General features: G+C 42.2%; 1 protein-coding gene across 1 annotated transcript in view; it reads right to left on the bottom strand.

Annotated features, from left to right (window-relative positions):
- Nucleotides 1-9,494: 9,494 nt before the first annotated feature.
- The window catches only part of CDC45 (cell division cycle 45), an 89,515-nt gene continuing 72,172 nt past the window's right edge, over nucleotides 9,495-26,837 (bottom strand). Inside the window, exons 17-19 of the mRNA XM_033956042.1 lie at nucleotides 25,160-25,236; nucleotides 10,842-10,909; nucleotides 9,495-9,691 (exon numbers count right to left, since the gene is read on the bottom strand). Coding sequence (XP_033811933.1) covers nucleotides 10,845-10,909; nucleotides 25,160-25,236 — 142 coding nt within the window. The 3' untranslated portion in view covers nucleotides 9,495-9,691; nucleotides 10,842-10,844. The remainder of the gene's footprint in view (nucleotides 9,692-10,841; nucleotides 10,910-25,159; nucleotides 25,237-26,837) is intronic.

Genomic DNA, 26,837 nt, shown 5'->3' with positions numbered 1-26,837 from the left:
CCTTATCTGTGAATAAACCTTTATTTAGGTTCTTAAGAACATAAGAATTGCCATACTGGGACAGACTGAAGGTCCTTCAAACCCAGTATCCTGTTTCCAACAGTGGTCAACCCAGGTCCCAAGTACCTAGCTAGATCCCAAGTACTAAAGCAGATTTTATGGTGCTTATCCTAAGAAAAAGCAGTGGAGTTCCCCATCTCAATAATAGGCCCTGTTTTATCAAACCGTTTTAGGTTTTTTTTATTGACGGCTGTTGCAATAAAACTCCGATGCTCATAGGAATTCTATGAGAATCAGAGCTTTTATTGCAGCGGCTTGATAAAAGGGGGCCTTAGGAAATTATCCAAGCCTTCTTTAAATCCCTTTTTATACAGTGCTCATTTGAGTAGAAAATAGGCGATCAGTGGTCTCCCATCTTTTCCATGCAGAAGGGCTGCAAAGTGAACAGGAGAAAGTTCCAGGGGCCGCCAAAACATTTTAGGCTGACAAATACCGTTAGTTCAGCATATTTATTTATGAAAAAATATATATATTTTTTTATTCTGACTTGATTGCACAGAAGAGTATCTGAGGGACTCAAAAACTACAAGGGACTGCAAAATGGGAATTTATTGTTTCAGAATGATGAGAATCTACTATGGAGTTTACTGCTGTCTTGTGCTAATTTTTTTTTAATGTGTCATTTTGTAAAAAAAATAACATGTTTGCTAAAACATGATATAAATGGAGGGGGGATTTGGGTGCTTTTGCTAAACTATATTTTGAACATACATGCTATAGTGAAGCTACAGGATCAATAATGAACTACAGGAACAGTACATACAGTGGTGCCTCACACAACGAACTTAATTCGTTCCAGGAGCAAGTTTGTTATGCGAAAAGTTCGTTATGTGAAACGCGTTTTCCCATAACAATACATGTTAAAAAAAAGAATTCGTTCTGTAGCATAAAATATGCTAAGATGACATGAAAAAAGATAAATTTTTTGTTATAATTGTTTTTAAATTTAAAGACAGACTAAGTAGAGTCTAATTGTAGAGAGGGCAGAGTCTCAGCGGCAAAAACTGGGACTTAACTGTTCATTTTTTTTTTTTTTTCTAGCATCGGGGAAGCGGCGAGAGTAGCTCCGCCCCCCCCCAACGCATCAGCAGTAGGCGCCGGGCCCCTGCGAGCCGACGGTCCGCCACTGCACAGGGAGCCAGGCGAAGGGCTGTGAGAGAGGGCAGTGCCTGCGCGGAAGAATGCAATACATCGGCAGCTCGGGCGACTTCGTTGTGTGAAACGAAGTTCGTTGTATGAATCAAGACATGAAGTTCGTTGTGTGCAGCGTTCGCTGTGCGAGGCGTTCGTTATGCGAGGCACCACTGTACTTTGCAGAAAATTGAGACAATTTTTTTCTTTTATATGACACACATGCTAGAGGGAAGAGTTGAGAACACCTATGCTTTAGTTAAATTAAGAGACTACAAACGATATAGAGTCTCAGAATGGAATCCACATGGCCATAATAGGTAAGAGAGCGCAGTATTGGCTGACAGATTCAGGTGCTCCGAGTTATGGTGCATGTTCCCAATCAGTTAAAGTTTGAGACCGGGAGCAAGTTAGTTCGTGAACAGTAGTGTCTTTACTGACTTTCGGAAGGGCAGTAGGTGGTCACACACCAGCCAGAGGAGTGGCACAGGGCAGAAGTGGTAAGACCTCCCAACAGTGCACTTCATCCATCTTACTGGCTGTGCCTTTCTTCTTGAGATCAGCCAGATGCCTCATGTCACCACTTTTTACATGTTCCTTTTCCTTACCAATTGCACCCTGTGATGCTTTTCTTTCATAACATTTAGGGCTCCTTTTACCACATGCTAAACCGTCGGCCGCGCTAGCCGCTAACGCCTCCCTTGAGCAGGCGTTAGTTTTTAGGCCAGCGTGGGGGGTTAACGCGTGATGAAATATCGCACGCGTTAACCCCGCTAGCACGGCTTGATAAAAGGAGCCCTTAATTACTCAAAATATAGCTTAGCTAAAACACCCAAATCCCCACTCCACAGACCTGGTATAATTTATATCATGTTTTAGCAAACATGTTATTTTTTTACAAAAAGACACATTAAAAAAAAAATTTGCACAAGACAGCAGTAAACTCCATAGTAAATTCTAATCATTTTGAAACAATAAATTCCCTTTTTGCAGTCCCTTCTAGTTTTTGAATCGCTCAGATACTTTTCTGTGCAATCAAGTCAGAATGAAAAAAAAAAAAAATCATAAATAAATATGCTGAACTAACAGTATTTGTCAACCTAAAATCTTTTGGTGGCCCCCTGGAGCTTTCTCCTGTTCACTCTGCAGCCTCTCTACATGGAAAAGATTGGAGACCACTGATCTAGTGTATTGTATCTTGCACTACTATTAGAGAAGAGACTCCACCTAAGACATATATCATGCAATGGGAAACCGAATTGGGAAAGAATTTTGGAGAGAAAACTTGAAAACAGCTGTACCCTCAGCTAGTAATTATGTGAAAAATGGTTATAAAATACTTTATACACTTCCCCCTCCGTATTTGCAGTTTCCGTATCTACGGATTCACTTATTCATGGTTTTAAACCCAAAAATGCATTTTCATTTTTCAGGCTATTTTAAGCCCTGTAAGCCCCTCCCCCCCCTTAAGCCTTACTTGGTGGTCTAGCGGGTTTTGGGGGCAAGAGCGATCTTCCCACGCTCCTGCCCCGTGCAGATCACTCACAGGAAATGGCTGCCTTGAGCTCCCGTCGTCTCTCGAGACTACGACGGGAGCTCAAGGCAGCCATTTCCTGTGAGTGATCTGCTCGGGGCAGGAGCATGAGAAGATCGCTCCTGCCCCGAAACCCGCTATACCATCAGGTAAGGTTTAAGAGGGGGCTTAAAGGGCTTAAAATAGCTGGGGGTAAGGGAGGGTTAGGGGCAGAACCAGCCCGAATATTATTCGCGGGTTTAAAATATTCACGGGCTGGCTGTCCCTAACCACCGCGAATACGGAAGGGGGAGTGTAGAAGGTATTATACACTTGTACATAATTTCCAAAAATTATGGAAGGAATGATGAGCTTGATTAGACAAAATGTGGAAACAAAATGATATTCCCCAAGTAGTAGAATTTCTTGCTATAATTGATTAAACTTGTTGATGTCTGAATTGGTAGCTATGAAGAAGGGGAAACTGATTACGTTTCATAAAATATGGGATACTTATAAAACCTTGAGAGACCGACTGCAAAAGGGGGAGTCTTTAGCACTTGACAATGGATTATATGTATAATAAATGTTATCTAATAAGAGGAGTGGGGCTATCACACTAACTTTGTACCTACTTGGGATTAGGCAGAAAAGATTATATTTATGTTCAGATATTATGTTTCACAACTGTTGATATTGGGTTGAAATATTATGTATTGACTGTTGATTGAAAATAAAATATTGAAGAAAAAGAAAGATTCTATGAGTTGGTGCTGAAAAGCAGGGCTGAGTCGGAGTTGAGGAGTCGGAGTCAGAGGAAATTTTGGGTACCTGTAGTCGGAGTCAGAAGTACAAAAAACTGAGGAGTCGGAGTCGGAACATTTATCTACCGACTCCATTTTTGAACTTGGCATACCAATCACAAGCGATTCTTTCAGCTATAGCACCCACTATATACACAGCACAAATGTTGCGAGCAGCTTCTGCGGCCTTAGAACCTTGATTAAAAGCAAAAAGAAGGTGGTGTCGAAAATGCTCATTTCTCTGAACTTGACATTCCATTTTAATGATCTGAAAATTAACCAGTGCTGTGGAGTCGGAGTCGAGGAGTCGGAGGAAATTTCGGGTACCTGGAGTCAGAGTCAGAGTCTGAAGTACAAAAAAACTGAGGAGTCGGAGTCGGAACATTTATCTACCGACTCCACAGCCCTGCTGAAAAGTTCTCAGCCCAACCAAGAAGGGAATGATGTGGAGCCATGAAACTTACAAGTTATTCCACATATTCACCCCTAACACACTTGGCACGTTGTGTCTGAAGTTTCTGTAACCCTTCCAAAAAATACTCTGATGTCTGGTCACTTAAGTACTTCTCCACTGCTGCAATCACCTCCTAAACTCTTGAAAATTGTCACCCTTTCAAACTCCTTTAAAAGATTTAGAAACAGAAACCCCCCCCAAAACTGTCAGATGGAGCAAGATCTCGCAAGTAGGATGGATAGTCTTTACACTGAAACCCCAACTGCATCGAAACATCCATCGTTTTGCCAGCCTTGTGAGCAGGTGCACTGCCTTATAAAAAGAGAACTCCGTCCTGTCCGCAGCTTCCCTCTCCTTTTTCATTTCAATTCCTCCTTTAATCCGCACAGCAAGTTACAGTAGTATTCTGCATTAACAGTTATTACACCTTCCTGATCTCAAAATACTGTGGCCATGACCTTTCCTGATGACTTTTGGGTCTTGAATTTCCTTGGCATTGGAGAACCTGAGTGTCACCATTGCATGGACTTTTGTCTCAGGATCATAGTGGTGTAACCATGTTTCAACAACAGTAACTAGTCGTGCTAAACAGTTGGTACCAACTTGCTGAAAATACTGCAAAATCAACTTGGAAATGTCGGTTCATAGACAACCCCGCGAAAGACAAAGGCGCGCGCCGACAACTGAGCGCAAGATGGAGGCGCCCGCCGAAGAAAATTAGTTTTTAGGGGCTCCGACGGGGGGTTTTGTTGGGGAGCCCCCCCAGTTTACTTAATAGAGATCGCGCCGGCGTTGTGGGGGGTTGTAACCCTCCACATTTTACTGTAAACTTAACTTTTTCCCTAAAAACCCCTATAACCCCCCACACCCCGGCGCGATCTCTCTTAAGTAAAGTGGGGGGTTCCCCCCCCACGCCCCCCCCGTTGTAGCCGTAAAAACTGTAATTTTCTGTGGCGCACGCCTCCGCGCTGCGCTCAATTGTCTGCGCGCGCCTTTGTCCCGGCGCGCTTTTGACCTGACACCGGAAATGTCCACTCAACATCGTTTCTCAGCATTCAAACATTTGAGTACCCAGTTGGCTAACAGCTTCTGCTTACCTAGATGCTCGTGGATTATACACCCAACACATTCTCTGGATATCTGTAGTGTTTCAGCAATTGTTTTAGCTGATAGTCACTGATCTAACAAAATCGGGTCATGGCCATGGCCATGGTCAACAATTTCAGGAGTTGACACTGTTTGAGGCCTCCCAGACCTTGCTGCATCTTTGGTCTTGAAATCTCCACCCTGAAAGTTTACACACCACTTCTTCACTGTGGAGTATGATGGACATTTGTCACTCAATGTTTGCATCATATATTCATGGATTTCCTTTGGAGTTTTCTTATGCAGGAATAGGAAGTTCATGATGGCTCAGAGTTCCACACTTGAAAATTCCACACTTGTTTCGATCATTGATTGAACTATGCCAACATCACCAAAACATAGCATTATGATTCGCTAATTGGCACTTTGGAAAATAAAATAACACCCTTTTCAGCTACAGTGGCAAAATAACACTTGGAATTTAGGAAGTTGGTTGGGCTGAGAACTTTTCAGCACCCTCGTATGAAGCTAGGGCAGATGGAAGGAATAAGCATTGTAAAGAATTCACATTGAATGCATGCTGGCTGTTTTGTCCTATTGCGGGAGAAACAAAAGGATAGGGGAGTGAGGACACCATGAGTAAAGTGACCATGAGTAAAATTCGATCATGTTTCTCCATTGCTTAAAAAGGCACATTGGCTCCCAGTTGCACACCGAATCTTATATAAAATATGCCTGCTTACTTTTAAATCATTATTATTTAAAACCCCTGCTTTTATATTTAGTTTTAATTCCTCATCTTATTTCGAGACAGTTAAGATCCCAAGATCAACACTTATTGGCCATTCCCTCACTGAAAGTTATTAATATGAGGCGTCACACCATTTTTTCAATAACAGCACCCCAATCTTGGAATGACCTCCCACTATTTATTAGAGAGGAAAAGCACTTAGATAAATTCAAATCCAAACTTAAGAGTTTCCTTTTTATAGATGCTTTTAATGAATAAATCACAAAGACTTGCTTTCTTTTTTCTTTCTACTTTGTATATTATTATTAACTTTACCTGTTGCCCTTCCTATTGTTCTTTCCTTAAACTTTATTAAATATTGATTGTAACCCTTTAATAATTTTCCCTTTGCCTCGATATTATATGTATAAGTTAAACTATGTATAGAAATGTTTGTAGTCAGTATTTTAATTTGATTTGAATATTGTTTGTTTGTTCTGTTCCCTATATTTGATTATTTATGTAAACTGTACATCGCCTAGAAATTGTGATAGGCGATTAATCAAATTATATAATAAACTTGGAAGTCTTGAGTTGTTAAAATAAAACAAGATGACAACCCCCCCAAAACCAACAACCAACCCATCCAGAACAGTTAAAAACCAGAGCGGAACAAAAATATCTGCTAGCAGAGTTTACCAATAAGTGCCACTACGGAGCTGGAACAAAACCTGCCTTTAATCACTCTGAGCAAATGCAATGTTGTATACGTATGTGTTAAACCACTAATAATTTATTTTGAGGCCAAAACGTAAAACTAATAGTAAATATATTAAAAATGCGTTTTGTCAAATTCAGTTATAAGCAGGGATTCATCCAGACCAGAAAACATATAAATAAAGCTGACATACTGAAAATCAAAAAGATGAAAAGGAGAAAAATAAACCTCAATTAGAAGCAGAGAGATATTGGAGTTGATATTGTTCCCCTGAAGTAGCCCTCGTCGGGCGAAACAGAAAGCCTTTTCTGTCGGGATCTTGAATTGGAAGCCTTTTGGTGAAAATCCTCGATTTCAGATGAGTGTATTTTTTTCACAATTTCAGATATATGCTGCATATCTCTAAAAACTGCTTATACTGATTATATTCAGCTGTAGTCCTCGCCAATTAATGTAGTTAAGCTTGGGATTCGGGCCTTGTTCAGTGCTTGACATTTAAACTGAAATGATATACATAAAAAAGACTGTGAAAAATAACAAAAAGAAGACCTCGTGTGAATGAAAGATGTGAAAAGTGATTATTTATACATGTTTTGGAGTTTTTTATAAACCCGTGATGATGAGGGGATGGTTGGGCACTTGTGTAGTCCCAACGACCCTCAATTGAGGTTTATTTTTCTCCTTTTCATCTTTTTGATTTTCAGTATGTCAGCTTTATTTATATGTTTTCTGGTCTGGATGAATCCCTGCTTATAACTGAATTTGACAAAACGCATTTTTAGTATACGTATGTGTAACACTATATGCTTGCTACTATTTACAAAATTTTAAACCAAACTTTAAAATGCTCATCTTTTCCCTGTTATTTCTGAGTGGTGATTAACCTTATACTAACTTCCCAGGACCTTATGTTCCAGATGTTGACCTCATGCCATCTCCTTCAAGGTAGCTGAAGGGTTTTTATCTTGCACCTTATCAGCCTGAATGCCTCCCCTGTTTATCACTCAGCTTTTCCCCAGCATGCTCCAGTTCACTGTCATTTGTAGAAATAAGTCAGCCATTAGCAACCATGGAAGCAGTCTGATTAAAGTTAGTTACATTCTTAGAACAAATCAGTTTCCTAACTCCAAACTCATTTCAAATCTCACTGTGGTCCTTCATGGAAACAGCATGGAGATGCACATGCACAATACAGGATTAGATAAATTTTCAGTATTAGTAAGGACTTTTTTTTTTTTTTTTTACAGTTCCAAGCAGAGCTACCAAGTTGCTCAGATCCAAAAGGGAAGTTTCCTAGTCCTGCTTTTAAAAACTTCCATATCAAAGCTAAGCAGTAGTTGTGGTCTCTAATTCTACACTTTGAAATCAATGCTGCACCTCCCATTATATGCCTGTCACCTCCATTTTTATGCAAATCTCTCTCATGCATATTCATCAGGGCTATCCCAAAAACCCGTCTGGCTGGTGGTCCTCCAGGACAGGGTTGGGAACCACTGTTCTACACAACTCATGACTAGAGGAAAATAACCCACTAGTTCAAGACTTATATGCCATTTGCACTAGAATATGCATCTACTGATAAGATGACAGGTTTGTGTCTTTATAAAATACCTGCATAAATCCTGCATAATTTGCAGCTAAAGATGTGGACATTTAGTCCTACTCAGGCATAAACATTCACGTGTAGAAGTATGCATGAAATCACATCTTATTACATTAGTAAATCACAACTCCCCCTGCACTCCACCCAAAACACAATCCCAAACATGCTCACAACTGGATCGTATAAAAGTCCATGCATTACGGTTATTGCAACTGCTTTAACGTATGGGGTAAATTCATAAATTGGCATTTTATTTATTTTCTATACCAGTGGTTCCCAACCCTGTCCTGGAGGACCACCAGGCCATTCGGGTTTTCAGGCTAGCCCTAATGAATATGCATGGAGCAGATTTGCATGCCTCTCACTTCCATTATATGCAAATCTCTCTCATGCATATTTATTAGGGCTAGCCTGAAAATCTGATTGGCCTGGTGGTCCTTCAGGACAGGGTTGGGAACCACTGTTCTATACCATTCTCCAAGGGGCGCTCAGAACAGTTTACATGAATTTATTCAGTGCTCAAGCTTTTTTCCGTCTCTCCAGGTAGGCTCACAACCTATCTAATGTACCTGGAGCAATGGGGGGATTGAGTGACTTGCTCAGGATCACAAGGAGCAGCATGCGTTTGAACCCACAACCTCAGGGTGCGGAGGCTGTAGCTTTAACTACTGCGCCACACTCTCCCCTTGGTGCGTATATCGTCCTATATGTATAGAAAGGCCTTTATAAAATGTCATTGTTATTAAAGTCATTTTGATTTAAGCCAATGTTTCCCAAGTGTGAGTCACAACCTCAAATGTGTGTGTGGGGGGGGTTCACAAAATCCAAATTTGGGTTCATGACCTGGGCAACTAAACAAAAAACAGTCATTGGCCAGTGCCTCCTCACAAGTCCACACTCTAATTAGGCCTTTGTAGGCTCTACAGAAGGCAAGTGACAACGGTAGTGTTTGCTGCATCACTGTTGGTGAACTGGAAGTAGCATCACAGAAGAGGGAGGCTGCTGGGAGTCATATGCTTGCTGTGGTTGAAATAATGGGGGTCATGGCTACAGAAAGTTTGAAAAGTACCAATTTAAGCTATATGAAAATTGAATTCAAATATTGCTTTCGTTTTAGCAGGCTCTCTTCCTAGACAAATCTGTTGCATTATCTACCAAATTTCAGCAGTTTCCTACACACAGACTCCAGCAAGTGGTCGTTTTCCAGTGCTGAAAAATCCCCACTGCATAGCTTTGGAACTTCTTCAAACATTGTGTGGTCACATACCAAGGCATTTGTCGGAATAGTTTGCCTCAGCTTAGGCAGTCTGTCTTTTTTAACAAATAAAAGGGCAGTACAAGGTGCTGTAACCGATCAGGACAGGTCTGGTTGCAGAGCAGGTGAAAATAGAACAACAACTGAAATGTAGTTTTTATTTCAATAAAATAATTTGCCTTTGGCTGTCTTGCTGTGATAATAATTTACAATGAATTAATACAATGGTAAAATGATACAAAATAAAATAAAAAAAATTTACAAAAATAAGTCACTACAATATACAAGTGGAGGAAAAGGAAGCGGAGAGAAACTAGGTTGGTATAAAATCCATGTTACTGTGGAAAGAAAAATAAAAGATGTTTTAGATAAAATGCAGATTATTATAGATTTAGGGCTCTTTTTACGAAAGCACGTTAGGGTCTTAACGCGCGGAATAGCTCGTGCTAGCCGCTACCGCCTCCTTTTGAGCAGGCGGTAGATTTTCGGCTAGCGCGCACTAAAACGCTTAGTGCACCTTCATAAAAGGAGCCCTTAGATCATGAATAGTCAATGTCTTCACACATTTCTAATAAATGTATTTCACGTCAACCCACCAGCACTCCGAGAATTTATTACAGTCACCACTCACATTCACCTCAATCCTGACCTGTTCCAGTACTTAATCTCCCCTCAACCCCTCTGATCCACCTAGGTACCTCAGTCCTGCCTTGGAGTAATCCCTGCTATGCCAGTACCGAGATCTCTGACAATGTATCTCGCTACTCATCAGCAGCTAGTGCAAGGCATCGGCACCAGAGTGGCAACATGGATCTCATCTGAAGGGTTCATAGTCAAAGGCGCGCCGAGACAACTGAGCGCAAGGCGGAAGCCTGCACCAAAGAAAAACAGTGTTTTAAGGGGCTCCGACAGGGGTGGGTGGGGGGGAACCCTCCCACTTTACTGAATACAGATTGCACCAGCATTGTAGGGGGTTTGGGGGGTTGTAAACCTCCTCATTATACTGGAAACGTAACTTTTTCCCTGTTTTTTAGGGAAAAAGTGAAGTTTTCAGTATAATGTGGGGGATTACAACCCCCCAAACCCCCCACAACACCGGCGCGATCTGTATTCAGTAAAGTGGGGGGGTTCTCCCCACACACCCCCTGTCAGAGCCCCTTAAAACACTGTTTTTCTTTGGCATGGGCTTCCGCCTTGTGCTCAGTTGTCTCGGCGCGCCTTTGTTGGCGCACGCTTTTGACCTGTCACCCATTTGAAGCAGTAATGAACCAAAACCTCAGCAGAAAGTTCGTATATGGAGGATGAGATACTGCACTAAGATCCTGCCTATATTTTGGACAGCCAATTCCAAGGCACTGATAAAAATGGAAGAAACACACACACGCAAACTCATTCACTACCATCCAATACGCGCAAAAGCCTTTTGCACTGGATCCATGAAAAATATTTTCCAACACCTAAAATAAGAAATGTTTGTCTCTTACGTACTTTTCAGGTTAAAAGAGAAATCAGAGCATCCAGAAACTTGCTACGATCTTCTGTTTTCAATTCAATAACTAAAACAGAAAAGAAAGAAAGATCAACAAAAGGGGAAAGAGCCCATGTCTGGGGAAACTAAGCAAACAGTGAGGGCCTGGTGAACTTATCCAGACTTCTCCTGATTTAACCTATTTTCAAAAACCAGTTATAAACAATGATCTGCTCTTTGATCATTTCCCTAGTTTCAGCAGCCTTCCTTCATTTTACATCCCTGCCTCCTTATCTAACTCTTCCCTTGTTTCCTTCACCAGGTCAGCACTGTCCCTATGTACTTTCTCTATGGACAAGCAAGATTGCAACAGATACACATGTGGGTGACATCACTACCTGATAGCGCCATTTGGTCCATTATCTTCCAGCTCAGAAACCTCTAGAAGTCTGAGCATACTCCACAGTTCCCACCAAAGCACTCCTCACATACTGCAACAGTTACTTTTCAACCACCAGAGCAGAGGGTAATGATAGTCCCTTGTTCCCTGTGGCTGAAATGTATTCTGTTAAAATTCAGTTCAGTTCAACCCAGTGACTCTACTATTTGACAGAGAGAAAAAAAAACCCCACCCCCTGAATTTAAGTGCAAAAATAAGATATCACTTATCAACATGAATGATGATTGTGTCTTATTGCCTTGGAGAAGAGCTATGCTGTGAAAAACTGTCCTAAGTGAGCTTGTATGTCACCAAGAGTGAGGAATTATAGACAGCACAAACTAAATAATCATCATGAGGGCAAACTACAACAGACGCTAAAATCATTCCATCACAGTAAGCAATCTTCCACATAGAAAACTGTGCACAGACACTGAAATTCAGAGATCTAGCTGAAATCAACATCGCCATCTTCTCGACAAAAAAAATAGAGAATTCACACAGATACCTTCCTCACAGGATATGGTGCACAGTTGCCTCAAGGCCTTTGGTCAAAGGATGAAACAAATTTCTACATCAAATCGACTGGAACCCGGAGCAGACTTTCATGCTAGAATGCGTTTGCCAGCCAGAATGCAAAACACATCCTTTAGATTCAAACAGATAACCAAGTCATCATATAGTACATCAATAAACAAGGATGAACAAGATTGCATACCCTCTGCGAGAAAGCAATGCTGATTTGGATTCTTACACAGACACTAACCTCCAAATTCAAAATGGGGGGTGTCCGGCAACTTTCCGAGGGGGGGGGAGTCTGACAGGAGAGATTGTGTATCTCTCCTACTGGAGAACTATTGGGGGTAATGGCATGTACTAGGCAAGAGGGACTGGGCATCTCTCCTGCCATGATCATTAGCATGGATGCATAAGGGATTTGCAAATTCTGGTCTCCTATCAGCCATTTGAATAATTTTTCTCTGATAAAGTGGCGATCTGCAGTCATATAAAGTTCCTTCTGAAAGTGATTTCTTCTTTTCACCTCAATCTATGACCTTGATGAATTTTTATTATTTCTCAGTAGGATAACTTACACACATTAGATTTTAAGAGAACAATTCACTAGCTCTCAAAATCATCCATTTCAACTGTTTCTCTCATAGAATCCCAACAAACCAGGAATGCTGATGGGAACAAGAAATTTGTCACATTGGATAGTGAATTTTATTTCTTATTGTTACACAAAAAGTCTACATTTCCTACTTCAAGAATTATAGTGCATAAGCCAAAAGCGACAGCTATTTCAATAGCTCACCTATGCTGGTTCTCACCAGAGGATATTTACAAGGCAGCAACTTGGTCATCGCTTCATATATTTGTAAAACATTACTCTCTAGACCAGGGGTGTCAAATGTCAGTCCTCAAGGGCCACAATCCAGTCGGGTTTTCAGGATTTCCCCAATGAATATGCATGAGATCTATTAGCATACAATGAAAGCAAAGCATACAAATTAATCTCATGCATATTCATTGGGGAAATCCTGAAAACCCGACTGGATTGATACCCCTGCTTTAGACCAAGAATCATTGCATTTGCTAGGGCAATTTACTGCGAGATAGATTGAAATCGGCAGTTAGACCCACACAATTGGTTTCAACCACCAGATCTTCCTGAACAGAATTGATAAAGGGGAGAATCTCTCCAAATATTTAACTGTATTAACTGATCTATCCTAGCAGCAGCACCATGCTTTCTCTGCCGTGTTCCAAGCTCCTTTTGTGTTAGTGCAATCAGTATGGCTCTGGTGTGCTCCTACCTGAAGCCCCCACCCATTCTGACCCAGAAGTGACATTGGAATGATAAGTTTGACTTCTGTATTTAACTAAGCTACCCTAGCAGCATTGCTACTAAATTTAGTAAACTTGGAAACAATACTTAACAGTTACAAGCTGTAAAGCTTCTACCAACCACCTCCTTTTCATTCACTGGGTTGCAAAAAATTTACTATGCAACCCTCAGCTTGAGAGTCTCCACATGTGTGGCTATTGTGATTCTGACTATCCATGAAGATAGTGAAGTTGCACATTTGTAACAGGTGTTCTCCTTAGAAGCAGGATCCAACAGCCATACAAACCTGCCCAGGGTTGAAGCATGTCACTGTGTAAGGAGTGTTTAGGTGGGAAATATAGAGCAAGCTCAGAAACTTCGAGAGGTTTCTAAGCTTGAGAACAAGAGACAAAATGGTGGGTGATGACATCAGGGGCTTCAGGGTAAAATCACATTATTCGCCGATGACGCCAAACTATGCAACATAGTAAGTGAGAACACTTTACCAGACAGTATGACGCAGGACCTACTTCTATTGGAACATTGGTCCTCGACTTGGCAGCTAAACTTCAATGCTAGAAAATGTAAGGTCATGCACCTCGGCAGCAGGAATCCATGCAAAACTTACACACTAAATGGTGAAACCTTAGTTAGGACCAAGGCGGAACGTGATTTGGGGGTGATCATTAGCGAAGACATGAAGACTGCCAATCAAGTGGAGAAGGCTTCATCAAAGGCAAGACAAATGATGGGATGCATCCGAAGAAGTTTTATCAGCCGGAAGCCCGAAGTTATAATGCCATTGTACAGATCCATGGTGAGGCCTCATCTGGAGTATTGTGTACAATTCTGGAGGCCACATTACCAAAAGGATGTGCTGAGAGTTGAGTCGGTTCAAAGAATGGCCACCAAAATGGTCTCGGGACTCAAAGACCTCCCGTATGAAGAAAGGCTGAATAAATTGCAGCTATATTCACTTGAAGAACGTAGAGAGAGAGGAGACATGATAGAGACGTTTAAATATATCACCGGCCGTATTGAGGTGGAGGATGATATCTTCTTTTTTAAAGGCCCCTCTGCCACAAGAGGCCATCCGCTGAAAATCAGGGGTGGGAAATTTCATGGCGACACCAGGAAGTTCTTCTTCACCGAAAGGGTGGTCGATCGTTGGAATGAACTTCCACCTCAGGTGATTCAGGCCAGCAGCGTGAAGGATTTTAAAAGGAAATGGGATACACATGTGGGATCTCTAGGGGGGTAAATTCAAGGGGGTAGGGTTGTTGGAGTGGGCAGACTTGATGGGCTGTGGCCCTTTTCTGCCGTCATCTTCTATGTTTCTATGTTTCTATCACCCAAAGATGGCTATTGGATCCTGCTGTTCATGGAGAACACCCACTACAGGTGTGCAGCTTTGCTTTCTTTACCAGCCCCATTAAGCTTCTTCTTTCCCTTCCCTTCTCCCCCCCACCAAAGATATACAGTAAAACTTTGGTTTGCGAGCATAATTAGTTCCAGAAACATGCTTGTAATCCAAAACACTCGTATATCAAAGTGAATTTCCCCATAAGAAATAATGGAAACTCAGATGATTCGTTCCACAACCCAAAAAACTTTAATACAAAATACTATACTGTATAAAGTAAAAATATATTAACCTGCACTTTACTTTTGAAAAGAATCGTGGCTGGTATGAGGGAGATGAGAGAGAGGAGAAGATGAGGGTTATTGTGTAGGATGACTTTCACTATGACGTGACCTGCATATTGCAAGACCTCGCTCGTTTAGAAGTCATTACACTCACACAGTGTCAGAGAGAGAAGAACCACTGGCTCAGCTGTCATGCGCATATACTGTACATATGCATCAATCAAACAAAAAAGGGACTTAGGCTATGCATAGAAAAACCTATAATCAGTTTTGTATATGTTTCAGGTAGCCTCAGCCCCACCACTCCACCGCTATGTTAATTCTTCATTACGGGAAGAATTACGTGGCAACTCATCATTGGCTGCCTATATGCAGTTTTTATCAAAAATTATTAGTGTTTAAATCCTCCAATAAATATTTCTTATTTGCACAAAAACTATGTACTTAGCTTATTCATTCAGCCAACATCTGGGAGTCTGACCCGACATGACATGTTTCGCACTGTAAAGTGCTGTATCAAGGGTCTCCCTAAAATAAGTGGAGGATCGTATTACGTGTAACAGGTTTTCTGTAAAGAGAAGTATTAATCCTACCATCCACCACAGTGATAGCTATATCGAGAAAGTCAATCCTGTCCTGATGGCATGTCATGGTGAATTTAATGTTATTGTCCAGGGAGTTTAAATGATCAAAGAATTGTTGAAGATGTTCCCTGGTTCCTTCCCATATCAAAAAAATATCATCCAAAAATCGGCCCCAATATATTACTTGAGAGAACCATACGGTCCCATAAATGTGCTTGTCCTCAAATTTAGACATAAACAGAGAGATGATGAGTTGCCACGTAATTCTTCCCGCAATGAAGAATTAATATAGCGGTGGAGTGGTGGGGCTGAGGCTACCTGAAACATATACAAAACTGATTATAGGTTTTTCTATGCATAGCCTAAGTCCCTTTTTTGTTTGATTGATGCATATGTGAATTGACTCGGGCTAAAGAAATACTGAACGTATATGCCATTGAATTTTTGAAGGCATATACTGTACATATTCATATTGCAAGACCTTGCTCGTTTATCAAGTTAAAATTGAATAAACATTTTGCTCATCTTGCAAAACACTCGCACACCAAGTTACTCGCAATCCAAGGTTTTACTGTATTGTGAGATTTTGCACTCTAAGCAGAGGGGCTTCTGGATTTCATTCCTGTTGTTGTCTGTTGTCGATCTGGGGATAAGACTTGGAAAAGAACTTTGCCTTAGTTTCACCTTTTCCTATCAACAAGAAACAACTCATTGTGGCATTCAGAATAAAGTAGTTTTGAACAAAAACACCTCCAGTTTTCTCCATCCCTAAAAATTAATTGCTTCCTGACTGTGGAAGTGTGCTGCAGTTTCAGGAATCCTAGCTCCCAGGGGAGCCTTTTACATATCTCCACATCTCTCCTAGAGAAGCATCAGATATAGTGTAGAGGTCAAAGAGAGAATCAGAATCTTTCCTTATTGCCATATCTGTTACTGGACTAGCACAAGATTTAATAACTAGCTGCACAATTTACAATCACGGTCCACAGAATAAGAATCCCGGGGAACAATTACAATGCAATAAGCTGTGAGTAGGCATTTTCTTATAACTCATGTCTCCCTCTGCTGGTAGTGGAGAGAAATGCATGAAAAATCCTGCAACAAAGACTTTGGTTTAAATAGGAACTGATCTGAAGGAACTTTACTTCATTCTCTTGAAGAGGGAGAATGTCAGGATCCAAAGATTACAGAAAACAAAAAGTTTGGACCCAAAATCTCTCTAGAAAAATATATCATCTTGAAGATAATAGATAAAAATAAACTTGGAAGAAATGTCAATTTTACAATAAAACCTTTTTAGGTATTTAATAAATTACATTGTACAAGAGCTTGGTGTCCCAGTTAGGCCTACTTGGTAGATATGTTTAATTTTTTAAAATCACTTAATTAATGTTATCCCAGACTAGTAACATCCAAAATGGTTCAAAATAAATGTCATAAAAACAAATTTAAATAGTTGAAAAAGTTAATCAAGCAATATCTACAATACATGAATAATACAGACAACTGTTAGATGCTTCAGACTTCACACCCTACAAGAGCCCATCAAAACCCTTCTGCCTAACTCATTAAACAAGGAGTATCGTATTTTCACGCATATAACGCGCACGTTATACACAGTTTTTACAAACCGTGCATAACCTTGCGCGTTGTACAAAATTTTTTTTACATAGTTCACCCCCCCTGATGTCCGATTCACCCCACACAGGACCGCTGGCACCCCCACCCTGAAGGACCGCTCGCACCCCCACAGACTCCCGACCCCCCCCCCCCCATCATGTAGAAGCTCCTACCGGAGTCCTGCTGCTTCCTCTTGGCGGTCCCGGCCCTTCTGTGAGCCCTGCGCCTGCGCTGCTTCTTCCGGCGGTCTCGCCCTTTCTCTGACGTCAAGCCCTCTTGCCCCGCCGACTCCCCGACACGATCGGGGCAAGAGGGAGCTCAAGCCCTCTTGCCCCAGCCAACCGCGGCACCCCCGACACGATCGGGGCAAGAGGAAGCTCAAGCCCTCTTGCCCCGCCGACTCCCCGACAATATCGGGCCAGGAGGGAGCCCAAACCCTCCTGGCCATGGCGACCCCCTACCCCCACCCCGCACTACATTATGGGCAGGAGGGTCCCCCCAGCCGACCCGCGACCCCCCTGGCTGACCCCCACGAAACCCCCACCCCCCTTCCCCGTACCTTTGTGTAGTTGGCTGGACAGACGGGAGCCAAACCCGCCTGTCCGGCAGGCAGCCAACGACGGAATGAGGCCGGATTGGCCCATCCGTCCCAAAGCTCCGCCTACTGGTGGGGCCTAAGGCACCTGGGCCAATCAGAATAGGCCCTGGAGCCTTAGGTCCCTCCTGGGGGCAGGGCCTTGGGCACAAAATCCTGAGTGGAGTAGAACGGGTACAATTGGATCGATTTTTCACTCCATCATAAATTACAAAGACTAGGGGACACTCAATGAAGTTACAGGGAAATACTTTTAAAACCAACTGGAGGAAATTTTTTTTTCACTCAGAGAATAGTTAAGCTCTGGAACGCGTTGCAAGAGGATGTGGTAAGAGCGGATAGCGTAGTTGATTTTAAGAAAGGTTTGGACAAGTTCCTGGAGGAAAAGTCCATAGTCTGTTATTGAGAAAGACATGGGGAAAACCACTGCGTGCCCTGTATTGGTAGCATGGAATATTGCTACTCCTTGGGTTTTGGCCAGGTACTAGTGACCTGGATTGGCCACCGTGAGAACGGGCTACTGGGCTTGATGGACCATTGGTCTGACCCAGTAAGGCTATTCTTATGTTCTTATGTACATAAGGGTAAAAAAAAGAAAAGAAGAGAAGAGACTCCAACAATCAGTGGAGCAAGTATGATAGATCTTTCAGAAGAAATCTTATTTTAGAGCTCACAAGCAATGAAAATATGTCATCCATAACAAATAGCGCTGTGCAGACTAATGCCACTCAAGTGTAATAAAAGGAAATCAGAAGTCATTATTTCTCTACCGTAACCTCTCATTATCTGTTTAAAACAGGCACAGCTTGAGAGTCCCCTGCAAATTGCAAACATTCACTGGTGCCTCAATCTACCATTCAGCTAATGACTGGACTCGATAAAACTCTGTTACAAAAACTGGAATATGCCTTGTGACAAGTAATTTTTTATTTTTCATTTGAAAGAAAAGAACAAGATCACCTCTCTACTCATTTCATTTTGTGGTTTCAACAGACACTGACTGGATGTCATCAGATGTCCAGATGATGGATCAACTTGAGTAATAATTACATTTAAAATGTTTACTCACATAAAGCATTCCCCTCTCACCAAGTTTCCAAGTTATTTATCATTTGATATGCAGTCTATCAATAATTATCTAGATCAGGAGTGTCCAACCTTTTGGTTTCCCTGGGCCGCATTGTCCGGAAAAAATGTTTCTTGGGCCGCACAAACGTGCAAACGCTGCAGCAAGGCAGAGGAGGGAGCCGGCAAGACGGTAATCAAATAGGGGCAGCAGAGGAAAACACTGCATTGGCCTGGACTGGGGCCGCACAAAATACTTCATTGGGCCGCAGGTTGGACACCCCTGATCTAGATGGTTTACAATCATAAATGAATAAAAAACATGTAATAAAATAAAATCCACCTACAGATAATTAAGATTTGCTATAGTAGGGGGGTTACAGGACCTGTAAAACTGACTGGACAGATGGGAAAGAACATTAGGTATTAAAAAATACATCAAGATTAAAAAAAATTAGACTGGGAGAAGGGAAAGGAGAGTACATGAAGGGTGGGAACACTTTGAAAGAAGCGTTTTGTTGAGAGAGCTAAGAGAAAGACTTTAAAGGAAACGAGAGAGGCTCAAGTATTGAGGGCAACCTTAAAAAGGAAGGTTTTTCCTTCTATACTTGTACAATGGCAAATATAGACAGAAGTAAATTCTCAGAACCGACATGTTTTAATTACTAAAATGAAAATAAATCTTTTTTTTTGTTTTACCTTCATTGCCTGGTAATTTTAAGTACGAGAAAGACTTTAAGTCTGAAATGAAGAAAGATAACTGTCTTTAAACAAAAAAACCCCTGAAGCAGTGGTTAAAAAGTTTCTTTGGACTGCGAAACGCTGGCCGCGTTGGGTGTTTAATGAAGTGGCTCATACATACTAGAAAGCAAGCTGGAAGTCGCTATCAGAATTCTGAAACTATTTGGATGACATATAAAGGGCTCCTTTTACAAAGCCGCAGTAGCGGGTTTAGCGCATGTGACTTTTAATCACGCGCTAACCCCTGTGCTGGCTGAAAAACTACCGCCTGCTCAAGAGGAGGCGGTAGCAGCTAGCGGTTTAGCGCGCGTTAAACCGCTAGCGCGGCTTTGTAAAAGGAGCCCAAAATCTAGAAGTATTTTTCAGCAAGTGTTTCTCGTATGGAATATTATGAGACCTAATTAGAAGAATGGATGTTGATAAAATCAATTAAGGATATAAGCCTTACCGAGAAGAAAAAGAGTAAAAGTGTACTAAGAGACTGATATTTTTAAGAAAATTAAGATAGGAAGTATTTAACTTTTTTTGTAAAAAAACGATTTAAAAAGAAAAAGAAGATAAAATAAATTAATTAAAAAAAGTTTAATTTGCAGAATACTGGTGTATAACACCGTTTGGTGGAGACGCTCTAAGTCTGAGGCTATTTTTCCACTTAGATAAAAAAAGACAGCTAGTTAGCATTTTGGGGGGGGGGGAGGGAGACTACGAGAGACTATGGGAACTCCCCACAGCCATTTCCTAATGGCTATCTGCATGGGGCAGGAGTGTAGGAAGATCGCTCCTGCCCCGAAAACCAGCTAGACCACCAGGTAAGGCCAGGATGCCGGGGGGAAGACAAAAATATGGGGATTTTTTTCCTCCACCCCCCAAAAAAAATCGCAATTATGTGAAATCACGAATAGGGAAACCGCGAATGGGGAGGGGGAAGTGTATTCACTCCAAGTAGTTTAAATGCTGCAGCTCAGTTGATTTCAAGGGATCTCATTATGATCATATTACACCAATGCTGATGAAACTGCATTGGCAGACAGAGATTTGTGGGTTTTTTTTTAATACTTTAAGATGAATCTCCTGTGTGGTTTTCTACTGCCCTCATAGTCTATATTCCCACTTGCTTCATTGAAACCTCTCTTTTAGGCAGGTAAGATTAGAGAAATATAGAGAAACAGTTTTCATGGAGCTCTCTTTCGCAACAATTGAGACAAGTACAACCAAGGGAACAGCTAAAATCTTTCTTTTTTGAATCAATGTTTGGATGCTTTTAGACTATAAAAGTTTAAAAGCTGTTGTCTTGATGTCTTATGTGTTATATGCTTTTAAATTTTATTGTGAATGTCTTGATGTAAGCCATCCAGAACTGCAGATAGTGCGGGGTGCTATTTTTTTAAATAAATAAAATAGTTTTGGAAAGTATTTAGCTCTTGAATGTGTGTGTGAGTTATTTATGTATGTTTTTTATTCGGAGGTTACAATATTGTTGAATTTCAAAATAAAAATTCAATGTGAGAATCTCTTTGTAATGTGATCACTAAAATAAATATTAGCATTTTGATTGTATCCTATACAACATTGATAAGTACCTTGCATGTTAAAATGCTACATAATTAAATTTTGATGTTATCAGTTTCTATGGTTATAGTCTCCATATAAAATTACAGTTAAATATGTAGAAAAGCTCACACTTATAATGTGACAAAGATGTGGTGGTTCTTCCTCTTCCTGCTCCATTTGCCAACTCATTCATATCTGTTCAGGGATGTAAAAAGCCATAGTAAAGTGTGTTCCATTAGGGTGATAGGGGCAATGTTTCCAAATTGTTAGCTTTGGGTTGTATGAGGCATATGTATATCTTTGTGCTCATGCAAACAGATAAAAGATGCCATCACTTGGGCAAAAACACAGGTTGCTGAAAGAAAGGATAGTGTATTTCCTTGAATCTAATGGGTTACAGGATCCGAGGCAACATGGCTTTACAAAAGGTAAATCGTGCCAAACGAACCTGATTGAATTTTTTGATTGGGTGACCAGAGAGCTGGATCAAGGACATATGCTAGATGTAATTTACTTGGATTTCAGCAAAGCCTTTGATACAGTTCCTCATAGGAGGCTGTTGAACAAACTTGAAGGGCTGAAGTTAGGACCCAAAGTGGTGAACTGGGTCAGAAACTGGCTATCGGACAGACGCCAGAGGGTGGTGGTTAATGGAAGTCGCTCGAAGGAAGGAAAGGTGACTAGTGGAGTCCCTCAGGGTTCGGTGCTGGGGCCAATCCTGTTCAATATGTATGTAAGTGACATTGCTGAAGGGCTAGAAGGAAAAGTGTGCCTTTTTGCAGATGATACCAAGATTTGTAACAGAGTAGACACCGAAGAGGGAGTGGAAAATATGAAAAAGGATCTGCAAAAGTTAGAGGAATGGTCTAATGCCTGGCAACTAAAATTCAATGCAAAGAAATGCAGAGTAATGCATTTGGGGATTAATAATAGGAAGGAACCGTATATGCTGGGAGGAGAGAAGCTGATATGCACGGACGGAGAGAGGGACCTTGGGGTGATAGTGTCCGAAGATCTAAAGGCGAAAAAACAGTGTGATAAGGCAGTGGCTGCTGCCAGAAGGATTCTGGGCTGTATAAAGAGAGGCGTAGTCAGTAGAAGGAAGAAGGTGTTGATGCCCCTGTACAGGTCATTGGTGAGGCCCCACTTGGAGTATTGTGTTCAGTTTTGGAGACCGTATCTGGCGAAAGACGTAAGAAGACTTGAGGCGGTCCAGAGGAGGGCGACGAAAATGATAGGAGGCTTGCGCCAGAAGACGTATGAGGAGAGACTGGAAGACCTGAATATGTATACCCTAGAGGAAAGGAGAGACAGGGGAGATATGATTCAGACGTTCAAATACTTAAAGGGTATTAACGTAGAACAAAATCTTTTCCAGAGAAAGGAAAATGGTAAAACCAGAGGACATAATTTGAGGTTGAGGGGTGGTAGATTCAGGGGCAATGTTAGGAAATTCTACTTTACGGAGAGGGTGGTGGATGCCTGGAATGCGCTCCCGAGAGAGGTGGTGGAGAGTAAAACTGTGACTGAGTTCAAAGAAGCGTGGGATGAACACAGAGGATTTAGAATCAGAAAATAATATTAAATATTGAACTAGGCCAGTAACTGGGCAGACTTGCACGGTCTGTGTCTGTGTATGGCCGTTTGGTGGAGGATGGGCTGGGGAGGGCTTCAATGGCTGGGAGGGTGTAGATGGGCTGGAGTGGGTCTTGACGGAAATTTTGGCAGTTGGAACTCAGGCACAGTACCGGGTAGAGCTTTGGATTCTCGCCCAGAAATAGCTAAGAAGGAAAAAAAAAAAAAAATTTAAATTGAATCAGGTTGGGCAGACTGGATGGACCATTCGGGTCTTTATCTGCCGTCATCTACTATGTTACTATGTTACTAGGTTGGAATGTTATAAAGGGGGCTTCTCAGCTGGGTCAGCCTGGTGGCCTAATGGCAGTTCTGTGCATTGCCATAGAGGGCCTGAGTTTAATTTCCAGCTCAGGTTTTCTGTGCCCCAAATCAGCCTTAACTGGGCATGCTACAGAGGCAATATTTATTCACTGTTCCTAAAGGAGGGGAAAGTCCCTGTCATTGAGAAATTTAGCAGCCAGATTTAGGATTCATGATTGCAGTGGTTCCAAAAGCAACTTTTAACATATCTTCTATCTGTGAACCTTCAATATATCAACTGGAATGAGATAATCCCCCTCTTTTACTAAGGCGTGCTAAACGCTAACGCAGTGTTTTTCAACCTTTTTACACCGGTGGACCGGCAGAAATAAAATAATTATTTTGTGGACCGACAAATTTTAAAACCCTGTTTCCGCCCCAGCTCCGTGAGCTCGGTCCCCGCAAATCATCTGATCCCATCCACACAAGCCTCAGTTATGATTTTATATTGAATGTATTTTATTAAAGTATAAAAAGAAACAATATTCTGTACAATTTTCATTTTATAAATACAAATAATACAGAGCAAGGATCTCCCCTCCCCTTCACATATATCCCCTCTACTATCAAGAAAACTGAACAAGCCAAATTATTACAGAATGTTACACAGAAATATCATTCTAACAGAATACTGCAGTCACATATGATAGGAATAGTTTTAGGGAAGTGCAACTTAGGGCAACTGCCCACTGGTCAGAGAGTGCCCTAAGCCAGCTTTGCAGTCCCCAGTTATATCTAACACCAGCTCTAGCAGGATATATATTTCAAATCTGATATATTCTAATCATAAAATATAAATAAAATTATTTTTTTCTATCTTTTGTCGTCTCTGGTTTCTGCTTTCATCTTCTTTTCACTCTCTTCCTTCCAGCGTCTGCCCTCTCTGTCTCTTCAATCCAGTATCTGCCCCTTCCATCCACTGTCCTCTCCCCCTTCCATATGGTATCTGTCTTCTTTCTATGCCCCTCTCCCCTTTCCATCCAGCCTGCGCCCCCCTCTCTCCTTTTTACATGATTCATTCCAGCTTCACTGCTCTCTTCATTTTTATCTCTCCTACACCAGATCTACCATCGTTGTCCCTCTCTATTTTTCTGCTGACCCCTTCCCATCATCAATCTCTCTACTTTCTCATGCCTGTCTCTCCCCTTCCCCTCCTCTAATCTCCCTGCCAGCTGTTTCCTTCCTTTTTTCCTTCTCCCTTCCCTCCTCCTCCTGTCCAGCAGTAACTCTCTTCCCTTCCTCCCCTCCCAGCAGTATCTCTCCTTCCCTCCAGGTCCAGTAGCAGCTGTCCCTTTTTTTTCCCTTGCCCAGCAACTTCCCAGACTGCTTTCCCTCCTCCCCTCCCAGCAGCATCTCTCCTTCTCCTTCCCTTCAGGTCCAGTAGCAGCTGTCCCTTTTTATCCCTTGCCCAGCAGCTTCCCAGACTGCTTTCCCTCCTCCCCTCCCAGCAGCATCTCTCCTTCTCCTTCCCTCCAGGTCCAGTAGCAGCTGTCCCTTTTTTTCCCTTGCCCAGCAGCTTCCCAGATTCCTTTCCCTCCTCCCCTCCCAGCAGCATCTCTCCTTCTCCCTCTCCAGTAGCAGCTGTCCCTTTTTTTCCCTTGCCCAGCAGCTTCCCAGACTCCAATAGTGGCTTTTTCTCCTCCCAGCAGCTCTCCTTACTTCCCAGCGCAGCGATTTAGGAAGGCAACCTCGGGTCCTTTGTTGGGTCGCGCCGCCTCTGAGGAAAGAGGAAGTTGCATCATCAGAGGCAGCCACGACTCAGCAAAAGCCCCAAGGCTGCCTTCATGAATCACTGCGCTGGTATGTAAAGGAGAGCTGCAGAGAGGGAAGAAAGCCACTGTCGTAGGCTCCCCATGATCTCTCTGGCCCAGCGCAGACCAGATGAAAATAACTCATCGATCTTGCTGTCCTTACGCAGACCGGCAGAAATTTCCTGCGGACCGGCGGTTGAAGAACAATGCGCTAACGCATCCCTAGAATATAATGGACGTGTTAGCATTTAGCGCGTGCTAAATCGGCTAGCGCGCCTTAGTAAAAGGACCCCAATATTACCACAGGGAAAAATTCACATAAGAGGTAGTGCATAGAGTGAATCTATGGACTGACCAACTTTTTGTCCCATGTAGCACCAGCAAATGGGGAGCTATTGGGCAGGCGTAGTTTGACCTGTTTGATTCCCTCAACCAAAAAGGCGTTCTACTGGCCTAGATCCTTAAGTAGTTGCAAACACAAGCCTAGCTTACCAGACTCCAACCCTTTGTTACAACTGACTGGGTCCAAAAGAGCAGGATGAAACCAACAGTTCAAAAAGAAAAATTAAAATGACTTACTGGATGTGTCGAAATGGTTGTGCAGTGTTCGGGAGCTGGTGCTCTCAGCAGCTTTTTCAAATGCTCTTCCAAAAAAGCTATAAAAACATGGTCAGAAATAACATTCAGAAGCAGAGCAACATCTCCCTCTTAAATAAACAGAACAAGCTAAACCTAAGCTGAGTGAGAGCTAGGTAGGAAGTACAGCCTTCGCTTTACCCAGTCTGCACACAAGAACAAGCTACAGAAATTTAAAGGGAAGATTACAGTTGATCACCCCTAAAAAAGGAAAAACAACAAGGAAGGCACAAGGAACTCTCCGACCAAGTCAAATCTTTTCTGCTCTGTAACAAGATTGTTACCACTACTACTACTATTATTTCTAGAGCACTACCAGACGTACATAGTGCTGTACACAGTTACGAAGGAGACAGTCCTTGCTCAAAGGAGCTTACAATCTAAACAATCAAGACAAACAGGATGCCAGGGTAGGGCTTACAGTTAGAGGGGATGGTTGAAGCTACTGGCTAGGGTAGTGAGCAGAGGGGAGTAGGGCTACGAGTTTAAGGTTCTCTCACAAAGGTGAGTTTTCAGCCTACTTTTGAACAAGATGAGGGAAGGGGAGTGACGGACAAACTCAGGTAGTTTATTCCAGGCATAAGGGGCAGCGAGATGAAAGGAACAAAGTCTGGAGCTTGTAGTAGACAAGACAAGTACAGATAAAAGCAACTTATTTGAAGAATGGAGTTCTCTGTGAGGTGTATAAGGAGAGAGGAGAGATACTGAGGGGCTGCAGAATGAACACACTTGTCCAGCTAAAGCAGGAAAGTGCTCATTGCGCAATAAGTGACCCAGCTGAAATAAAGAGTGCCAGTTAACACAAAAATCAATTACACAGCACTGAAGAACTTCTTCAGACCGGCAATGCCTCAGGATTTTTTTCTTTTTTTTACAGAATAGATTCCACTGGCTCTCAAAGCTATATGCCTTGCCTGTATGGTTGGCAAGGCTTACAGCTGAGGCTCCTCTACAAAAATTTGGGGAGGTGGAGGAAGGGGGGAGGGACCCATCACGAGACCTGCCAGGGGTGACACTCCCGAGATCGGACAGCCCCAAACAGGGCCCCTCCAAGCTCAGTCCAGCACCAGAACGGGGACAAGGAGGCCTAAAGAAAGTCAAACAGCTTTCACACAGGGAGATGGGTACAGCTCACCAATCCACCTGAAGAGCCACATGTAAATTGGGGAAGGACTCAGGTGAAACCGATTCCAGCTGCTGCAAAATTGAATGCTGAAAATGCAAAATTTGAAGCTGATGGGCCATAATTCTCAAGGAGAGTCTACGAGACGACAGTCCTTTCTAGGAGGAGCATTAGTTGAAGTCTTTGAAGCCTTACCCGAAACCATAGAATGGTGAGGAAGTTGAAGGGAATCATGGCCAGGTGCCTTTTGCACCTTGTATTTGATCTCAAGGCGCTTGGAAGCCATGGATACTGACCATGGTTATTGCCAATTATTAAGTTGTACATCTTGGAGGATCTGATGTACTACTGGTAAGGCAATAAGCTCCCTTACTGGAGACTTACAGGATTGAAGGATGGTTTGAAAATCCTTGCTACCTGAGTGAGTTGCATCCGGACTGAGACTTAGAAGAGAAGATACCTTCTGTAGAAACTTTGGGTAGGAGTGCTCTTCTGTGA

Source organism: Geotrypetes seraphini, chromosome 8 (assembly GCF_902459505.1).
Source record: "Geotrypetes seraphini chromosome 8, aGeoSer1.1, whole genome shotgun sequence".
Classification (NCBI taxonomy): Eukaryota; Metazoa; Chordata; class Amphibia; order Gymnophiona; family Dermophiidae; genus Geotrypetes; species Geotrypetes seraphini.
The sequence above is the reverse complement of the archived record's forward strand: the minus strand, read 5'-3'. Positions and strand labels throughout refer to the sequence as shown.